The 15370-nt window shown below is 48.3% G+C and overlaps 1 protein-coding gene across 1 annotated transcript in view; it reads right to left on the bottom strand.

Annotated features, from left to right (window-relative positions):
• Positions 1-979: 979 nt before the first annotated feature.
• LOC125507008 (myosin-6-like) overlaps positions 980-15370 on the bottom strand; it is a 31846-nt gene continuing 17455 nt past the window's right edge. Inside the window, exons 27-39 of the mRNA XM_048671713.1 lie at positions 15181-15219; positions 15014-15094; positions 14744-14914; positions 14471-14620; positions 6239-6412; positions 5882-6031; positions 5734-5804; positions 5548-5647; positions 5343-5399; positions 2699-2755; positions 2518-2598; positions 1577-1662; positions 980-1490 (exon numbers count right to left, since the gene is read on the bottom strand). Coding sequence (XP_048527670.1) covers positions 1376-1490; positions 1577-1662; positions 2518-2598; positions 2699-2755; positions 5343-5399; positions 5548-5647; positions 5734-5804; positions 5882-6031; positions 6239-6412; positions 14471-14620; positions 14744-14914; positions 15014-15094; positions 15181-15219 — 1332 coding nt within the window. The 3' untranslated portion in view covers positions 980-1375. The remainder of the gene's footprint in view (positions 1491-1576; positions 1663-2517; positions 2599-2698; positions 2756-5342; positions 5400-5547; positions 5648-5733; positions 5805-5881; positions 6032-6238; positions 6413-14470; positions 14621-14743; positions 14915-15013; positions 15095-15180; positions 15220-15370) is intronic.

Below are 15370 nucleotides of genomic sequence, written 5' to 3'. Positions count from 1 at the left end.
CGACCCCAAATCCAGCGCTTTTGCTGCTGTTGTCCCGTATGTGTTCTTCCTCTTTCTATTAGAGGCCCTGCTACAGTTCCTTGTTCTAGTGTTTGCCCTAGATATGTTAGACTCTGTTTCATATATGCAATTTGCTATACTGTCTGCTCTAGATGTGTTTGGTTATAGTTCATATATGAAGTTATTGTTTACCTTCTCTTTGTCAAATTGCATGACTTGTTTTATCACTGCTATACTGGTCGTCCTTTATCTAGTATTTCTGTTAACAAAATCATTCGGTAAATTGTTCATATTTCCAACACAAGGAAGAAGAAAATTAAGTGAGGAGGAAAAGGTAAAGCTAAAAAGTGATATATTGGTATATCAATTATCTGTCGTTCAATCGTCCTGTCACTTCTAAGACAGCTGGACTTCCCGTATAAAAAAACTCAGATCCCACCAAAATAAATGTTCTATCTCAATTTGTGTAAAGTGGCCCTCTTCCGCCGGTCGTGGAGGTCACATATTATCTTGGATTACAATGACCCCCAAAGCAAAGTTGTTCTTTTGTCAAGGTGAATAAATTTCATGTTCATCACTTTTTTATCCAACATCATCGTCATGGCCTATTTGTGCCCGCAAAATGGTAAAACAATATTACAACTCTTTTCAGACGCACCGCGTGCAAAATTTCTGTTTATCCTAGGTGAAGTTGTGGTTTTGTGCAATTAACTAATACGGATTTGCATAGATAAGAAAAGGCCACTACATTTATCATGGTACTTGTAAGGTGTCTAAGGCCCAGTTGTAGAAGCTAAAAAGAACTGGATTTTGTCCCTCAGCTTTCATAAAACCCAGAATCCACCCCCCCCCCCCCCTGGTGATTCCCACAAAAGAAAACAGACAATACCCCTCAGGCCGCAGAAAAATATCCACAGAAAAGTGAAGTGACAATTTCCGAAATTATAAGAAATACAGACATTCACAACACAACGATGAATTGGAAAAAAAAAGTTTAACTATACAGTTATTCACATCAAATGTGACAAAATATGGATAGACATGGTTAAGTGTTGCTCATTGTTCCATATGCTACAAAGAATGAATAATTCCACTCTTTTTGTGACATGGATTTGGGAGGGTGAAGAAATTATTCCCAACCCAACCCAACCAACAAAAAATTGGGAGAAAAGACCAACCTATCTAGGAAAGAATGATGATTTACATGGCACAACGGGACTGCAGGGCAGAAGGGAAACCCTAGGTTGAATTTACAACATTGATGCGGAAGAATACAGAGATCTGCTGGCGCAGTTCACAGAATATGTCCAAGGGAACGAACAGACCGCATCTTGGAGTGCTCGACCAGCTTTTCAAGAATTGGGAGAGGGCCCTGTCAACTTTTCAAGAATTGGAAGGCAGACATTGCGACGAGTTCTGATGGTGGGGCCACGTTTTGAAATTCCTTAACATCCATGGAATCTGCTATCTCCTCAAGTGATATCGGCATGCTGCAAGCAAACAAACAAAACCCAAAAGCCCAGTGTTTAGCATATCCTTGAAAGTATGCCCGGCATTGTAAAAAAAACACATGTACCTTATTTCATCATCCAGTAAAAAGGCGCCCTCTGAAGCATTATGGCCCGATTCCTCTGTCATCAAAGTTCTCATCTCGTCAAGAACCTACAATCAAGAAGCAAATCAATAAGCCCCAGCCTACCCAATGTCATATAAATGGATGAGAAGTCGATTAAAAGTTTGAAACCAGGATAACAACACGAAAATGTAGAAACGCTTTTGGAGTGATATTGGATAGATTCAAAACTTTGAAGTGGCACTTCATAGCAATACAAACTTTTGAAACGGCACCTCGATAGGCTTGTATGAATGTTGCTTATATAAAGGCATACTGTGTTTTCAATCTTCTTTCAAAAAATAAGGCTTGCACGTAGATTAAGATTGCCTCCCTCTTTTGACCCCAATACTCATTTATGGTTAACATGCATACTAATTATTCTCTCTCGTGTTTCCTAGACAATAACACCATGGCTACCATGAAAAATGGAGGGAGTCCATCCAAGCTGCATATAAGGTAGAATTTTTTGGGCTGACATATTTGACTAATTTTCACAACTTCACAAAATCACAGACTGGTATAAACCCAGGTTGTTAACTACATTTAGGTGGAGTTGGAAGAACTGCCAGAATTATAGATGTAAATTGTGTTTTAGGTATGTGCTGCTCACAGTGAAGTGCAAATTTAACCTGACGATCACACTCTCCGAGCATAGCAAAAAGCATGTGCAGGTTGTGCTCAGTTTGGTTATCTAAATTTGAGTACAGAGTGGAAATTTTAGCTGTTTGGGCTTTGGGGTGCTTTACAATGTAGGGACTGGATATGAAAAGCTGGATGAACAGAGGAACCAATGTGGAAATATTTTGTAATATGGAGTAAATAACTGCATCACATTCAGTAGACAAAGAAGACCAGCTTTCATGATTATCATTACATGACAGGATTGGACTTTCTCCACTTACTTCTTCAGATACACTCTCTGTGTTATATTTGTCATCCCAGTACTGAGTGCATATTTTGTAGAGCTGCTGGACACTTAGCACCTGCATAATAACATAGAAAATGCAATGTCTAATTATATGTTCCTGCATATGTGACATGCGCATGTCACCCACAACACACACAGGGAGGGAAATAACTCACTGGGCAGAGATCATTGACTATCTCATCATATGAAATCCTGAACTTCTTGAATATGACCTGCATAACAACAAGAATATGTGCATTGACTATATAGCATTCATGTCAAACTCCATGCAAGACATAGAACATAAAATACAAGCATCTACTGGCATATCAGGTTTATCAATGAAAGCCAGGAAAAGAAACTAAATTCGCATCATTTTTTGCATCACCTTATCAAGCAGATACGATAACACAATATTGCCAATTTGCTGGCTAGGGTGACATACCAAAAGGGCCTAGGCAGCCCATATGTAGAATTATGAATTCGGTGTATGAACTTAAAACATTGCTCCGATAGCAATATGGATTTGAAAAATGTGTAATTTTGTTAAGTTTTATAAAATGTTACTTTGGTAACTTAACTTTAGATCAGTTTCCAGAAAACACAATATAAATATTCAACCTATAGCCTACTCCCCTGTCTCTATTTACATGGTACCCTCGTTGTTCCTGCATGTGCTAATGGTATACTTTTGTGAGACATACCCACGTTTTGTTGGTCAAATTGATGGTCAAAGTCGAACCTTGAAATACATGTGCGCCATTTAAGTAGAGATAATGGGAGTAGTACATAAGTATGAAACATTGACACCCGCGAAGACCAATACCGGCGATATCTCTATACGCCGACGACGTCATGCTCTTCTGCCATGCCACAGAGAGCGACGTGACCGCTGTCAAGGAAATTCTTGACCTGTTCGGCAGAGCATCGGGGCTCAAGGTGAACTACAACAAGAGCTCCGCCACCGTCTTGCATGGGGACCAGACCGCCCACGAGATGATTGCCAACCTCGGATGTGCTACCGCCGCGCTCCCGGTCACCTACCTCGGCATACCCCTGACGACGCGTCGCCCTTCCGCGGGACAGTTGCAGCCTCTCGTCGACAGGGTCGCTGGGCGCCTACCCACCTGGAAAGCTTGGCTCATGAACCGGGCCGGCAGGCTGGCGCTTGTCAAGTCCGTCCTATGCGCCATCCCGGTGCACCAGCTGCTTGCGTTCGCACCCCCGAAGAAGACGCTACAGCAGCTTGCGAAGATTCAAAGAGGCTTCCTCTGGGCCGGGCGAGCCGCCGCCAACGGCGGGCACTGCCATGTGAACTGGCGTCAAGTCACTCGCCCCCTAGCTCTGGGCGGCCTTGGGGTTCGTGACCTGGAGCGAGCCGGCCTCGCGCTCAGACTGAGGTGGCTCTGGCTCTCACGCACGGACGCCGACCGCGCCTGGCAAGGCCTGGACCTCCAATTTTCCAGCAGCGAGCGCGCCCTGTTTTTTGCCTCCACCTGCATGTCCATCGGAAACGGCACGACTGCTCTGTTCTGGGAAGATCGATGGCTCAATGGGCGCTCGATTGGCGAGCTCATGCCGCTGCTATACAAATGTATTCCCACGCGCCGGCGCAAGGTCAGAACGGTGGCGGAAGGTCTCAACGGCAACTCCTGGGCCCGTGACATCCAAGGCGCCCTTGGCATTCACGAGATTGGTCAGTACCTACAACTCTGGCATCTGGCGCAGCAGGTCACACTCAGCGATGCCCCTGATCGGCTGATCTGGAAGTGGACGGCGAGCGGCACATACACGGCGCAGTCGTGCTACGAGGCCACCTTCCAGGGATCCTTACACTCATACTCCTGGAAGCTGATCTGGAAGGCGTGGGCTCCCCCTCGGGTCAAGTTTTTCCATTGGCTCGCCGACCTGGATCGCTGTTGGACTGCCGACCGGCTGGCACGCCACGGATTGCAACACCATCCGCGCTGCCTGCTATGCGACCAGGCGCCGGAAACGATGCGACACCTTATGCTCGACTGCCCCTTATCCAGGCAGGCTTGGCATGAGACCCTGGCCTGGCTGCGCATACCAGCGCCGACCCCCCACCAACATGCAACTCTCAAGGAGTGGTGGCAGCACGCCAAGGCTGGCACGCCGCACGCACAACGCAAGGCCCTGCATTCCGTAGCACTTCTTGTGCCTTGGTTGGTCTGGAAGCACAGGAACAGCTGCGTTTTCAACAACATGACACCCTCCCTTGGCACGCTGATGGACCGGATCAAGGAGGAGGCCGGCTGCTGGGCTAGCGCCGGAGCGACGGGTCTTAGAGTAGTCCTGCCCCCTTCATGGGATGTGCACTGAGCACTGTATTTGCCCGCTGCTTGTTCGTCCTAGGACGACTGTAACCGACTCCCTATCTTTTCAATGAAATGAAACGCAAAGGTCTTTTGCGTTTTCTCGAAGAAAAAAAAAGTATGAAACATTGATATATTTCCTTGTCTCCCACTCAAGAAAGCAGTGTTACACCCTAGAAAACTAACTATACTGATCACACTCGTACATTTGTACGGCAACATTTGTACGGCATGGATCAACATCTTGGACTCTAAGACCACCTATGAACTGGATTCAATCCGTAATATGTTTTACACTGACCATAATTATTGAATGTGCACATTATCTCTTGATATTTCTTTAACAATGTCCAGACTTTAGCTCTTGCAACAGCTTCACCATTTGATATGCCGTATGCAACTTGGAGCAATGCAATTTAAAGATAGGCAATGATAATACGTGGGAACTGGTCTAGTAATTAAAAGCACATGTCTAGTAACATACCAAGAAACCAACAGCTTGCCTTATGTGCCTGAGTTCATGCAATGCAGATCCTGCATACTGTTAGCATTTAACAGTTAGGTTGGAGCAGGAAAAAAATATGACCATCTTTATATTTTCGTGAGTGTTAGCAATATCATTACTGGATTATGCCAATAATGCACTTGTACTAGAATTTCAAATATATGAAGCAGTGTCATATGATTACCTCTGGTTTCACTTCTCCACACCACACCTCTAGTTGTGCCAATCCTTGTTTTACATATTCTCCATTGCTAAAAGAGCAGCACTCATGGCGCACAAGAAGACTGCAGAGCGATGCATTATCAGAACAACCAATTTATGCATTGGGAAGAAAATGGCAAAGCTAATGCAAGAATCAGCAGATAATTACCTATTGAAAAGTTGAGCATTGATAAATGAGAAAATCTGGGTAAATATCTTCCGAATAAAAATAGCAGGGACCTAAAATGTGAGAAGATATTAAGAGTACTATTCACTAGTTGCGAGGATTTTATGTATAGTAAGTAGTAAACACTTACACAATTTTCTCGCAAGATATTCAAGAGTTCATTCAAATTGTCAACTATCGCCAGCCAATAGCTACCTTGATTTGAAAATGAACGCCCCCTCAAACTTGATGACCCAAATGAACGTCCTCTTACCATACTGGCTTTTATAATTCTCGGGACCTGCAGTTCCAACATAATCCAAAAATTAACCCTAAAAGTAAAATAGTAGAACATTGCAAACATGTTTTGGCGAATGCATCAAAATAGCAAATTTTCGAATGTAATAAAGGACAGCCTAGTTAACAAATAATGGGGGCTTAGTGAAAGAAAGATGCATATCCAGAATGTGCAATAGATGAGATTAACCGGCGAAGATCACATGAGTACCTGAATAGCATGCAAGAGCAATGCAGATAATTCTTTCTTGACATTGTCACGGATCATTCCATATAAGCCTTCCACAAATGCTGCAAGTTGCTGCTTGAAAAGAAATGCAGGATACTTGGCTTCGATTTGACGCACAAGATCCATATCGACAGTAATGTTCGAAGAACGAAATACCTGACCATAAAACACCAGCATAACAGCAAAATTATCAAGTACTGACCACCATCAAATCACAGGAAGAAGTAAAACACTAGTGCCATGCCATGCTAAGAGTCAGAGCACAAAATGTCTTACTCATTTATATTGAAAATAAGATATAAGTATTAATTGGGAAAAGTGTAGCATCTCCAAGAAGCTACCAATTCCACCCCCAATACCTAAAAACTTCCCAAAAGCCTACTTTTTTTGTTCCCGTGAAGGCCCGTGACGTGGTGCACTAGCCTCCCCCACTTGATTCTGCTCCGCCGCCGCCTACTGATTCCGATCTGATTTGCTCGGCCGCTGTGTTGGCTGTTTGACTGGTTGCCTTCCGATAAAAAAAAAGAAAAAAAAAGAAGAAAAAAAAGGAAGCATCATGTCGTCGGGTACAATTTCCTCTCCACACTGTCCGCTGATTTTGGAAAGCGTACCCTACACTGATCCTGTCTCGCATATGCGCTTTTCCTCGGTGCTTGGTGCTCGTCAGCCTGTGACGTCGTCCGCTACGGCATCTTCCGCCTGTTGTGTTGGTCACTCCTCCGCGACTCTTCTCCCGACCTCTGCACATGGTGACCGTCGCTCTACGTCGACTCCTCTCGCGACTTTCACTGGTAGTGCTGGTGCATATGGTTCCGTCGACTCCGCCTCGCACAGGCGTCTTCCATTGAAGATTGGCGCTTGTCTACATACGGCCTCGTCTCCTCCACCGGCCTGTGTGGATACTACTGGTCATGCTACACCGCCACATCTAGCGGCTTCCACAGGTGGTGGTGGCCGCTTCTCTCCCGGTGCTCCCGGTGCTACTGCGTCGACTACTTCAGCTGTGTACTTCACTGAGGAGGAGATTGCGCGACTTCGCGCCCTGCTGGTTGCCTCAGACTCTCTATTGTCGGGCGCATCTACGTCGACCTCTTCAGTTGCGCCCCTGACCGAGCAGGAGATTGTGCGAGTTCGATGCCTGCTAGCTCCATCCTCCGGTTCTCCATCGACAGGTTCTGCTGGTTCTGCTGCTGACTCTTCTGGCATTGTGAGACCACCTTCTACACAAGCAGGTACATCTCCGTGGATTCTTGATACTGGAGCATCTTTTCATATGACTCATGATTCATCCACTCTGTCCTCTACTCGACCTCTCGATTCTCCTGTTCATGTTCTTACTGCTGATGGTACCTCTCTCCCGGTTATTGGCCGAGGCATTCTTAGCACTTCTTCTTTTCATGTTCCTGATGTTGCTCATGTTCCCCGACTTACCATGCAGCTCATTTCTGGTGGACAAATTGTTGACTCTGGTTGTCGTGTCATTCTCGACTTTGACTCTTGTTCCGTTCTGGACCGCCATACTGGTACTCTCCTTGGTGCCGGTCCTCGACGTCGTGACTCTCAGGGTCTCTGGGAGCTTGACTGGCTTCATCTTCCGTCCGCTGCTGCTGCCGCCAGTCTCTCCTCTGTTGCCTTGTCTACCAGCTCTTTTCAGCAGTGGCATCATCGCCTTGGTCACCTATGTGGCTCTCGTCTCTCATCCTTAGTTCAACGTGGTCTTCTTGGATCCGTCTCCGGCGGTGTGTCTTTAGACTGTCAGGGCTGTCGGCATGGTAAACAGGTCCAGTTACCTTATCCTCACAGCGACACTGTGTCTCAGCGTCCTTTTGACCTTGTTCACTCTGATGTCTGGGGTCCAACTCCCTTTTCCTCGAAGGGAGGTCATCGCTACTATATTATCTTCATAGATGATTTCTCTCGGCACACATGGATATATTTTATGTCTTCTCGTAGTGAGGTCTTATCTATCTATAAGCATTTTGCTACCATGGTCCACACTCAGTTCTCTACGCCTATTCGTGTGTTCCGTGCTGACTCTGCTGGAGAGTATATCTCCAAGATGTTGCGTGGAGTTCTTGCCGAGCAAGGTACTCTTGCTCAGTTCTCTTGTCCTGGTGCTCATGCTCAGAATGGCGTGGCTGAGCGCAAGCATCGTCACCTTCTTGAGACGGCTCGTGCGTTGATGATCGCCGCCTCTCTTCCACCTCATTTTTGGGCCGAGGCTGTTTCCACTTCCACCTATCTCATCAACCTTCAGCCTTCCACTGCTTTGCAGGGTGGCGTTCCTTTCGAGCGTCTCTTTGATCGTTCTCCCGATTACTCGGCGCTTCGTTTGTTTGGTTGTGTTTGCTATGTTCTTCTAGCCCCTCGTGAACGCACCAAACTGTCCGCTCAGTCTGTTGAGTGTGTCTTCTTAGGCTATAGTGATGAGCATAAGGGCTATCGTTGTTGGGATCCTATCGGTCGTCGGATGCGTATTTCTCGGGATGTAACTTTTGATGAGTCTCGTCCTTTCTACCCGCGTCCATCTTCCTCAACCTATTCAGTGGAGGATATCTCTTTCCTCACTTTTCCTGACACACCTCCCTCTGTGCCCAGTATGCCTATTCCTCGTCCTGCTGTTGCAGATCCGACGCCATCCTCTCCTACAGATTCTTCTCCATCTTCATCACCGCCACATTTCCCATCTCCACCTTCATCACCGATACCTTCCCCTTCTCCACCTTCGTCCTCGCTACATTCCCCGTCTCCACCTCCAGTGATTCCACCTCTTCCCTCCTTTCCTTTTCATTATACTCGTCGTCCACGTGTTCTAGATAAATCCACTGACGTGCCATCTACTTCTGGTGCGTCGTCCTCCTCATCCCAGCCGCCTTATGGTCTTCGGGCTCGGCCTCGCCCTCCCCCTGACCGCTATTCTCCTAGTCGATATGCTCTTTCGGCTATACTCGAGCCTACGTCTTATCGCGATGCTCTTGTTCATCCTGAATGGCAGTTTGCGATGGCAAAGGAGCTTGCTGCTCTTGAGCGTACCGGCACGTGGGATCTTGTTTCTCTTCCTCCCGGTGTTCGTCCCATCACTTGTAAGTGGGTCTACAAGGTTAAGACTTGCTCTGATGGTTCTCTTGAGCGTTACAAAGCTCGTCTTGTGGCTCGTGGTTTTCAGCAGGAGCATGGTCGTGATTACGATGAGACATTTGCTCCTGTGGCCCATATGACCACTATCCGCACACTTCTCGCTGTGGCCTCTATTCGTCATTGGTCTGTTTCTCAGCTTGATGTTAAGAATGCCTTTCTTAATGGTGAGCTGCGTGAGGAGGTATACATGCAGCCCCCACCTGGGTATTCTATTCCTGATGGCATGGTCTGTCGTCTTCGTCGCTCTCTCTATGGCCTTAAGCAAGCCCCTCGTGCCTGGTTTGAGCGTTTTGCCTCTGTGGTGACTGCCGCTGGTTTTTCAGCGAGTGATCATGATCCAGTGTTGTTTGTCCACATTTCCACTCGTGGTCGGACTCTTCTTCTTCTCTATGTTGATGACATGATCATCACTGGCGACGACCCTGAGTATATTGCCTTTGTAAAGGCTCGTCTTAGTGAGCAGTTTCTTATGTCTGATCTTGGACCTCTTCGCTACTTTCTTGGGATTGAAGTCTCTTCTACCTCTGATGGCTTTTTTATATCCCAGGAAAAGTATATCCAGGATCTTCTTGCTCGTGCTGCTCTTACTGACGAGCGCATTGTTGAGACTCCTATGGAGCTCAATCTTCACCTCCGTGCTACTGATGGTGATCCTCTCCCTGACCCGACGCGTTATCGTCATCTTGTTGGCAGTCTTGTCTATCTAGCTGTCACTCGTCCAGACATCTCTTATCCGGTTCATATTCTGAGTCAGTTCGTCTCTGCTCCCACATCGGTTCACTATAGTCATCTCCTTCGTGTTCTTCGATATCTTCGGGGCACGATCTCTCACCGTCTATTCTTTCCTCGCTCCAGTTCTTTACAGCTTCAGGCCTATTCGGATGCTACGTGGGCTAGTGATCCCTCAGATCGCCGTTCACTTTCTGCTTACTGTGTTTTTCTTGGTGGTTCTCTCATTGCCTGGAAGACGAAGAAACAGATTGCAGTCTCCCGTTTGAGTGCCGAGGCTGAGTTGCGAGCAATGGCTCTTTTGACGGCAGAGGTGACTTGGTTACGGTGGTTACTTCAGGATTTTGGTGTTTCTGTCACTACACCGACTCTGCTCTTATCTGACAGTACAGGTGCTATTAGCATTGCGCGCGATCCTGTGAAGCATGAGCTCACCAAGCATATTGGTGTTGATGCTTTCTATGTGCGCGCTGGTGTGCAGGATCAGGTTATTGCTCTTCAGTATGTGCCTTCTGAGTTACAGTTGGCGGATTTCCTGACGAAGGCCCAGACTAGAGCACAACATGGCTTTTATCTCTCCAAACTCAGTGTTGTTCATCCACCATGAGTTTGAGGGGGGGTGTTAAGAGTTATAATATAAGTCATGTACCCCTTTGTATTTATCCCGTTGTATAAGGGGTTTCCTGCATATGTTCCACACCTGTACATGTATATATATCGGCCTATGGCCTCATGGGAATACAAGTTGCATATTTCCTAACAGTTTTTAGGGTGATACACTATATTCTCACTTGCCCCCTCCATATAGGGTGTGAGAGCATCTCCAGCCGCGCCCCCAACAGCCCCCCCCCCCCCACACACACACAGGCCCCTTTTTTCGCGCTGGCGCCGAAATTCAGCCCAGCCGCGCCCCCAGAAGCCCAATTTTCGCCGGCTCAGGCCGATTTTGGCGCCGGCGAACCCAGGCCGAACCCGGCGCGCTGGGGAAACGTTTTTGGCGCGAAAAGGAGTGGGCCCGCCGAGTCAGTGACTCGCCGCCTTCGACGTCCTCATCGCCTCGGTTCCAGCAGGAATCAAAGCCAAGGCTGCCGCGCTGCCGCGCCGGTCAGCCTTCCATTGATGCCTCACGGGCGGCACGGTGAAGGCGCCGCGACGCGTGTCCCGCCCGCTCCCGCCACGCGGCACACAGCGGCAGCTCTCCCACCGCCCATCCGCAGCTATAAAAGCCGCCCCCCTCGCCGGTGAACGCACAAAGCTCACCACCGACGCCCTTCTCTCTACATCTCGCCGCCGACGCCTCTCCCTCCCACTCTCTCCCCCGCCGAAGGCAATGGCCGAGCGCTTCCCAGGCGACGGCGCAGCAGCGAACGGCTTCGGCCCCCGCCATCTGCGCGAGGATGAGGCACGCCTTCTCTACGAGGCGGACTACCCGGCGCCCCCGGACATGCGGGTGCCGGGCACCTGGAGGCTCAGCGCCGGCAGGGTCCCGGTGCCACCCACGCCCACCGGAGCAGCCCGGCGCGCCGAAATCGCCCGCATCCGGGATTCGCTGCCGAATCCGCAGCGGAACCAGCCGAGGTTCGCCCCCGACAACAACCCGCTGTGGACGTCGTACTTCGAGCGGCGGCACAAGGAGCAGGTCGCCGCCACCAACGGCGTCGAGCCCCGTGGCCGTCTCAACTCCGAGGGACGGCGCCTATGGTGGGGCGTCCCAGGCTGCACCCTTGAAGCCGTCCTCGAGCACATCGAGGTCGGCAACACGCCGCGCCTGGAGTACCCTGCGCCCCCCTCCTTCTCTCGCCGCCGCGGCAGCTCCTGGACGCCGCGGCAAATGGAGACGGCGACGTCGTCGCCGTCGGGTTCCGGCTCTCTGTCCTCCGGCTCGCCGGCGCTTCGCCCCGTCAAGCCGGAGCCGCAGGAGACGCCACTTGGGCGCCGCACCCGCGGTGGCGCCCTCGTCATCAACAAGGGCGGCCCCTCCCCCCGTTCCCTCCGCCTCGTCCGGCCGAAGACCGAGTCGGGGTTGCTCCCCATCAAGAAGGAGCGCGCGGAGATGGCCGCCGACGACAAAACCGCCCTCAAGTGGGCGAAGCTCGGCGCCGCGGACGCGACGAGGGCGGCGTCGTCATCCTCGATAGCGACGACGGAGGACACGCCCGGGCCGGTCAGGGGTGCAGCAAGGACGGCGGCGGCTCCGGCGGGACGCAGGGTAGCGGCGACAATGACGACGACGGTGACAATGACGACGACGGCGGCGGTGACTACACCCAGTTCTACAGGCTCCTCGGCATGTAGAAGGCGGGCGGTGGCAGCGGCATAGTAGGGCTAGGCGTAGTTGTTTTCTTTTTTTTTGTACAAATTTGAATGAAAATCGCTGAGTTTGTGCCGTGTTTGCGCCGATTTGGGGGCGGCGCCTGGGAACACAATCGCCCCCATGCCGAAATTAAACGCCGGTTCGGCCCCAGACAGCGCTTTTTCGGCGTCCTGGGGGGCCGAACGGCTGGAGATGCTCTGACACCCCACACCCTAATACCAACATTTTTTTGGCAAGCTGAAATTTTCGCCCATCAAGCCACCCCAGACTCACCACCTCCAGGCTGCTGTTGCCACCACCAAGGGCAGCACCCAGCTGACACGGAGCCGGTGAGCAGAAGTCACTGCAGACGACGTCGTCATGCCAACCACTGCCTCCGCCGCTCCCATCCGCCCCCTCGGCACCGTCACTCCCGGTACCGACCCAATGTGGTAGGCAGCTCGGAAGACCACCACACGCAAGATAGCAGCGCCAAAGGCCACAACACTCCCCCCCCCCCGGGCGGGCGCACGCGCAAGCCCCTCCCCTCTATCCGTCACCGCCAGCTGCCGCGGTATCCCACACCGTCCGGCCATAATCTTGATGTTGAGGAGAGCGATAGAAGTTGCCCTCCAAGCTCCCTGACGCCAATGAGTAGACCTCCAGGGAGGAAGCAAGAGAAAAGAGAAGTTGAAGAGAGGAGGACAGGATGCTACCTACATGGATGCTCTCCAAGATTTGATCTCAGGAACGAAAGAAATGGATGCTGGGAGGAAGCAAGAGAAGGAGGCAAGGTGGATGGAGCTAAAAGGTCATCGAGGAACACATGCTATTGAGGATGAGCTGAGGGTCATGATCGAGAAGGTTCTTACCAAGATGGAGATGAGCACGGCTGACCATGATGATCCAAAGATGTCATATGTGAATGTTGATCTTGGCTTCAAAGAGGGGGGGGGGTTATGGGCGGTAGTGGCAGTGGAAGTGTCTGATATTGAATTCATACTCCAGCCAACTCATCCAAAAGTCCGAACTGATGGGAGGGAGGCGGGCAATATATTTCAACACTCCCTCTCACGTCTAGGCTATTTTAGTCCTTAGACGTGGGATCGATGTAGGCCGCAGAATCATTTTATTTATTTTATTTAATACTGCGTTGGAAGGGTCTTGAACTCAAGACCTCTTGGCTCGGATACCATATTGAATTTATACTCCAGCCAACTCATCCAAAAGTCCGAACTGATGGAGGAGGCGGGCAATATATTTCAACATCTGATGCAATTTAGATGAATGATATTTTGTTTTGGATGATCATGTTAATACATTTGGACCCTGTGTTATGTTTGAATTTAAAAAATTATGAATTTGAAACGTTGTCAAATTGTATGTGCTACAAACATAGAAGTTTGAATTATTATGACGTGAAAATGACATCAACATGGTGCAGATGCACAATAAAGGGCAGCCCCAGTGCATGTAGCTCCCGCTTGCGCAGGGTCTGGGGAAGGGTCCGACCACTTTGGGTCTATTGTACGCAGCCTTTCCCTACATTTCTGCAGATGGACAATATAAGGGAAATATAAGAAAAAGGAGATGTAGGGGTGGATTATTGGTAGTCCGCCGAAGCAGGAGGCCAAAAAGTGCTCTCAGATTCAGAGAGCAAATTTCAGAGAATTTGACTGCACGAATGTAAAACATCTCTCATGGAATCACAGATGGAGTACTAACTATTTGTTACACACTCAAGACCTTTCATCCACTATACCCCCCTCCTACTCTTATCTTGATAATTTTCTTCAATTATAATGTTGCTGAAATTATCAAATATGACACGGTGAAGGTAGTATTAACAAATCTACTAATGTCATTTCACATGCTCCTTTTTATGAAAAATAGGGGGCATTCAGATACATGAGTGATCAAATTATTTTAGTAGTTAAAAAAAAGAACAGAATCAGTATTGATAGTTTAGAACACAGGTTACTCTAAATTTCAAGGGCTTCCCGACCCATATGATCAATATGCTGATCCTATAGTACATAAGCAATGAAACATACCATCCTCCCAAGGAACGATGACTGATTCTGTGGTCTTTTATGTGGAGTGGTTCCGGTTGAGCCAACAGCTTTTAGGCTCTTTTGTAGTATAATCAATAAAGTCGATGAGTTCGATAGCCAGTATGCAAGATCCTCATTGCTATCATGATTCTGAAATACAGACAATGCCATGCTTTAAGAACAGATTGGTTAAACTGGTAGAGATGCACGAGAAACAAAAATCTTGCAAAACAATTCATTGTAAAAAATAGGATCAAAAGCAGCAGAGAATACCTGCATCGCAGAACCAAAAATTTGAATAAGCCTATCAAAAACAGATGTTTTTTCTGTTTCAAAGATCTTCCAGTGAACAAGACATTTGTATATGGTAATTGCAGCAACTGGCTTTCCTTCACTAAAGCCAATATTTTCAGTAACACAGTTTATAAGTGCATCCACAGTATCCTGCAGAAAAATAAAAGGGCAAAACCAATCATCATAAGGTATATGTTTTATAACTTCACTACGTTGTTTAAACATTTAAATATAACAAATTGAACATACATGCTGCCTCTCAGAAAAGGATGCCCTTGGATGTGCGAAGTTCCCATAATCCTTGGGCGCTCGAGGAGTGCCATGAGGTGTCTGGGTAGAAATGACCAGTTTAGATTCAAACATAGAAACAAACAGTGAAGCGACTTAACATATTGTATAAGACAATTTCTTCTGACCATCTGTTCCTCATAGTGTGGGCTGCCATTAGTCGAATTCTGCAAAGGTTGAAGGCAATAGAAGTATGTCAGTAATAAAAACATGGAAACATGTATAAATGGAAAATAAATACCAGCAGACCTATGTCTGTGTTCAAACACTTGCATGTAAATAAAAAATGCGCTATAATGAACAAGGTTGGGATGGAAG

The sequence above is a fragment of the Triticum urartu genome, chromosome 1 (assembly GCF_003073215.2).
Source record: "Triticum urartu cultivar G1812 chromosome 1, Tu2.1, whole genome shotgun sequence".
Taxonomy (NCBI): domain Eukaryota; kingdom Viridiplantae; phylum Streptophyta; class Magnoliopsida; order Poales; family Poaceae; genus Triticum; species Triticum urartu.
This window is presented reverse-complemented; position numbering and strand designations above follow the sequence as displayed.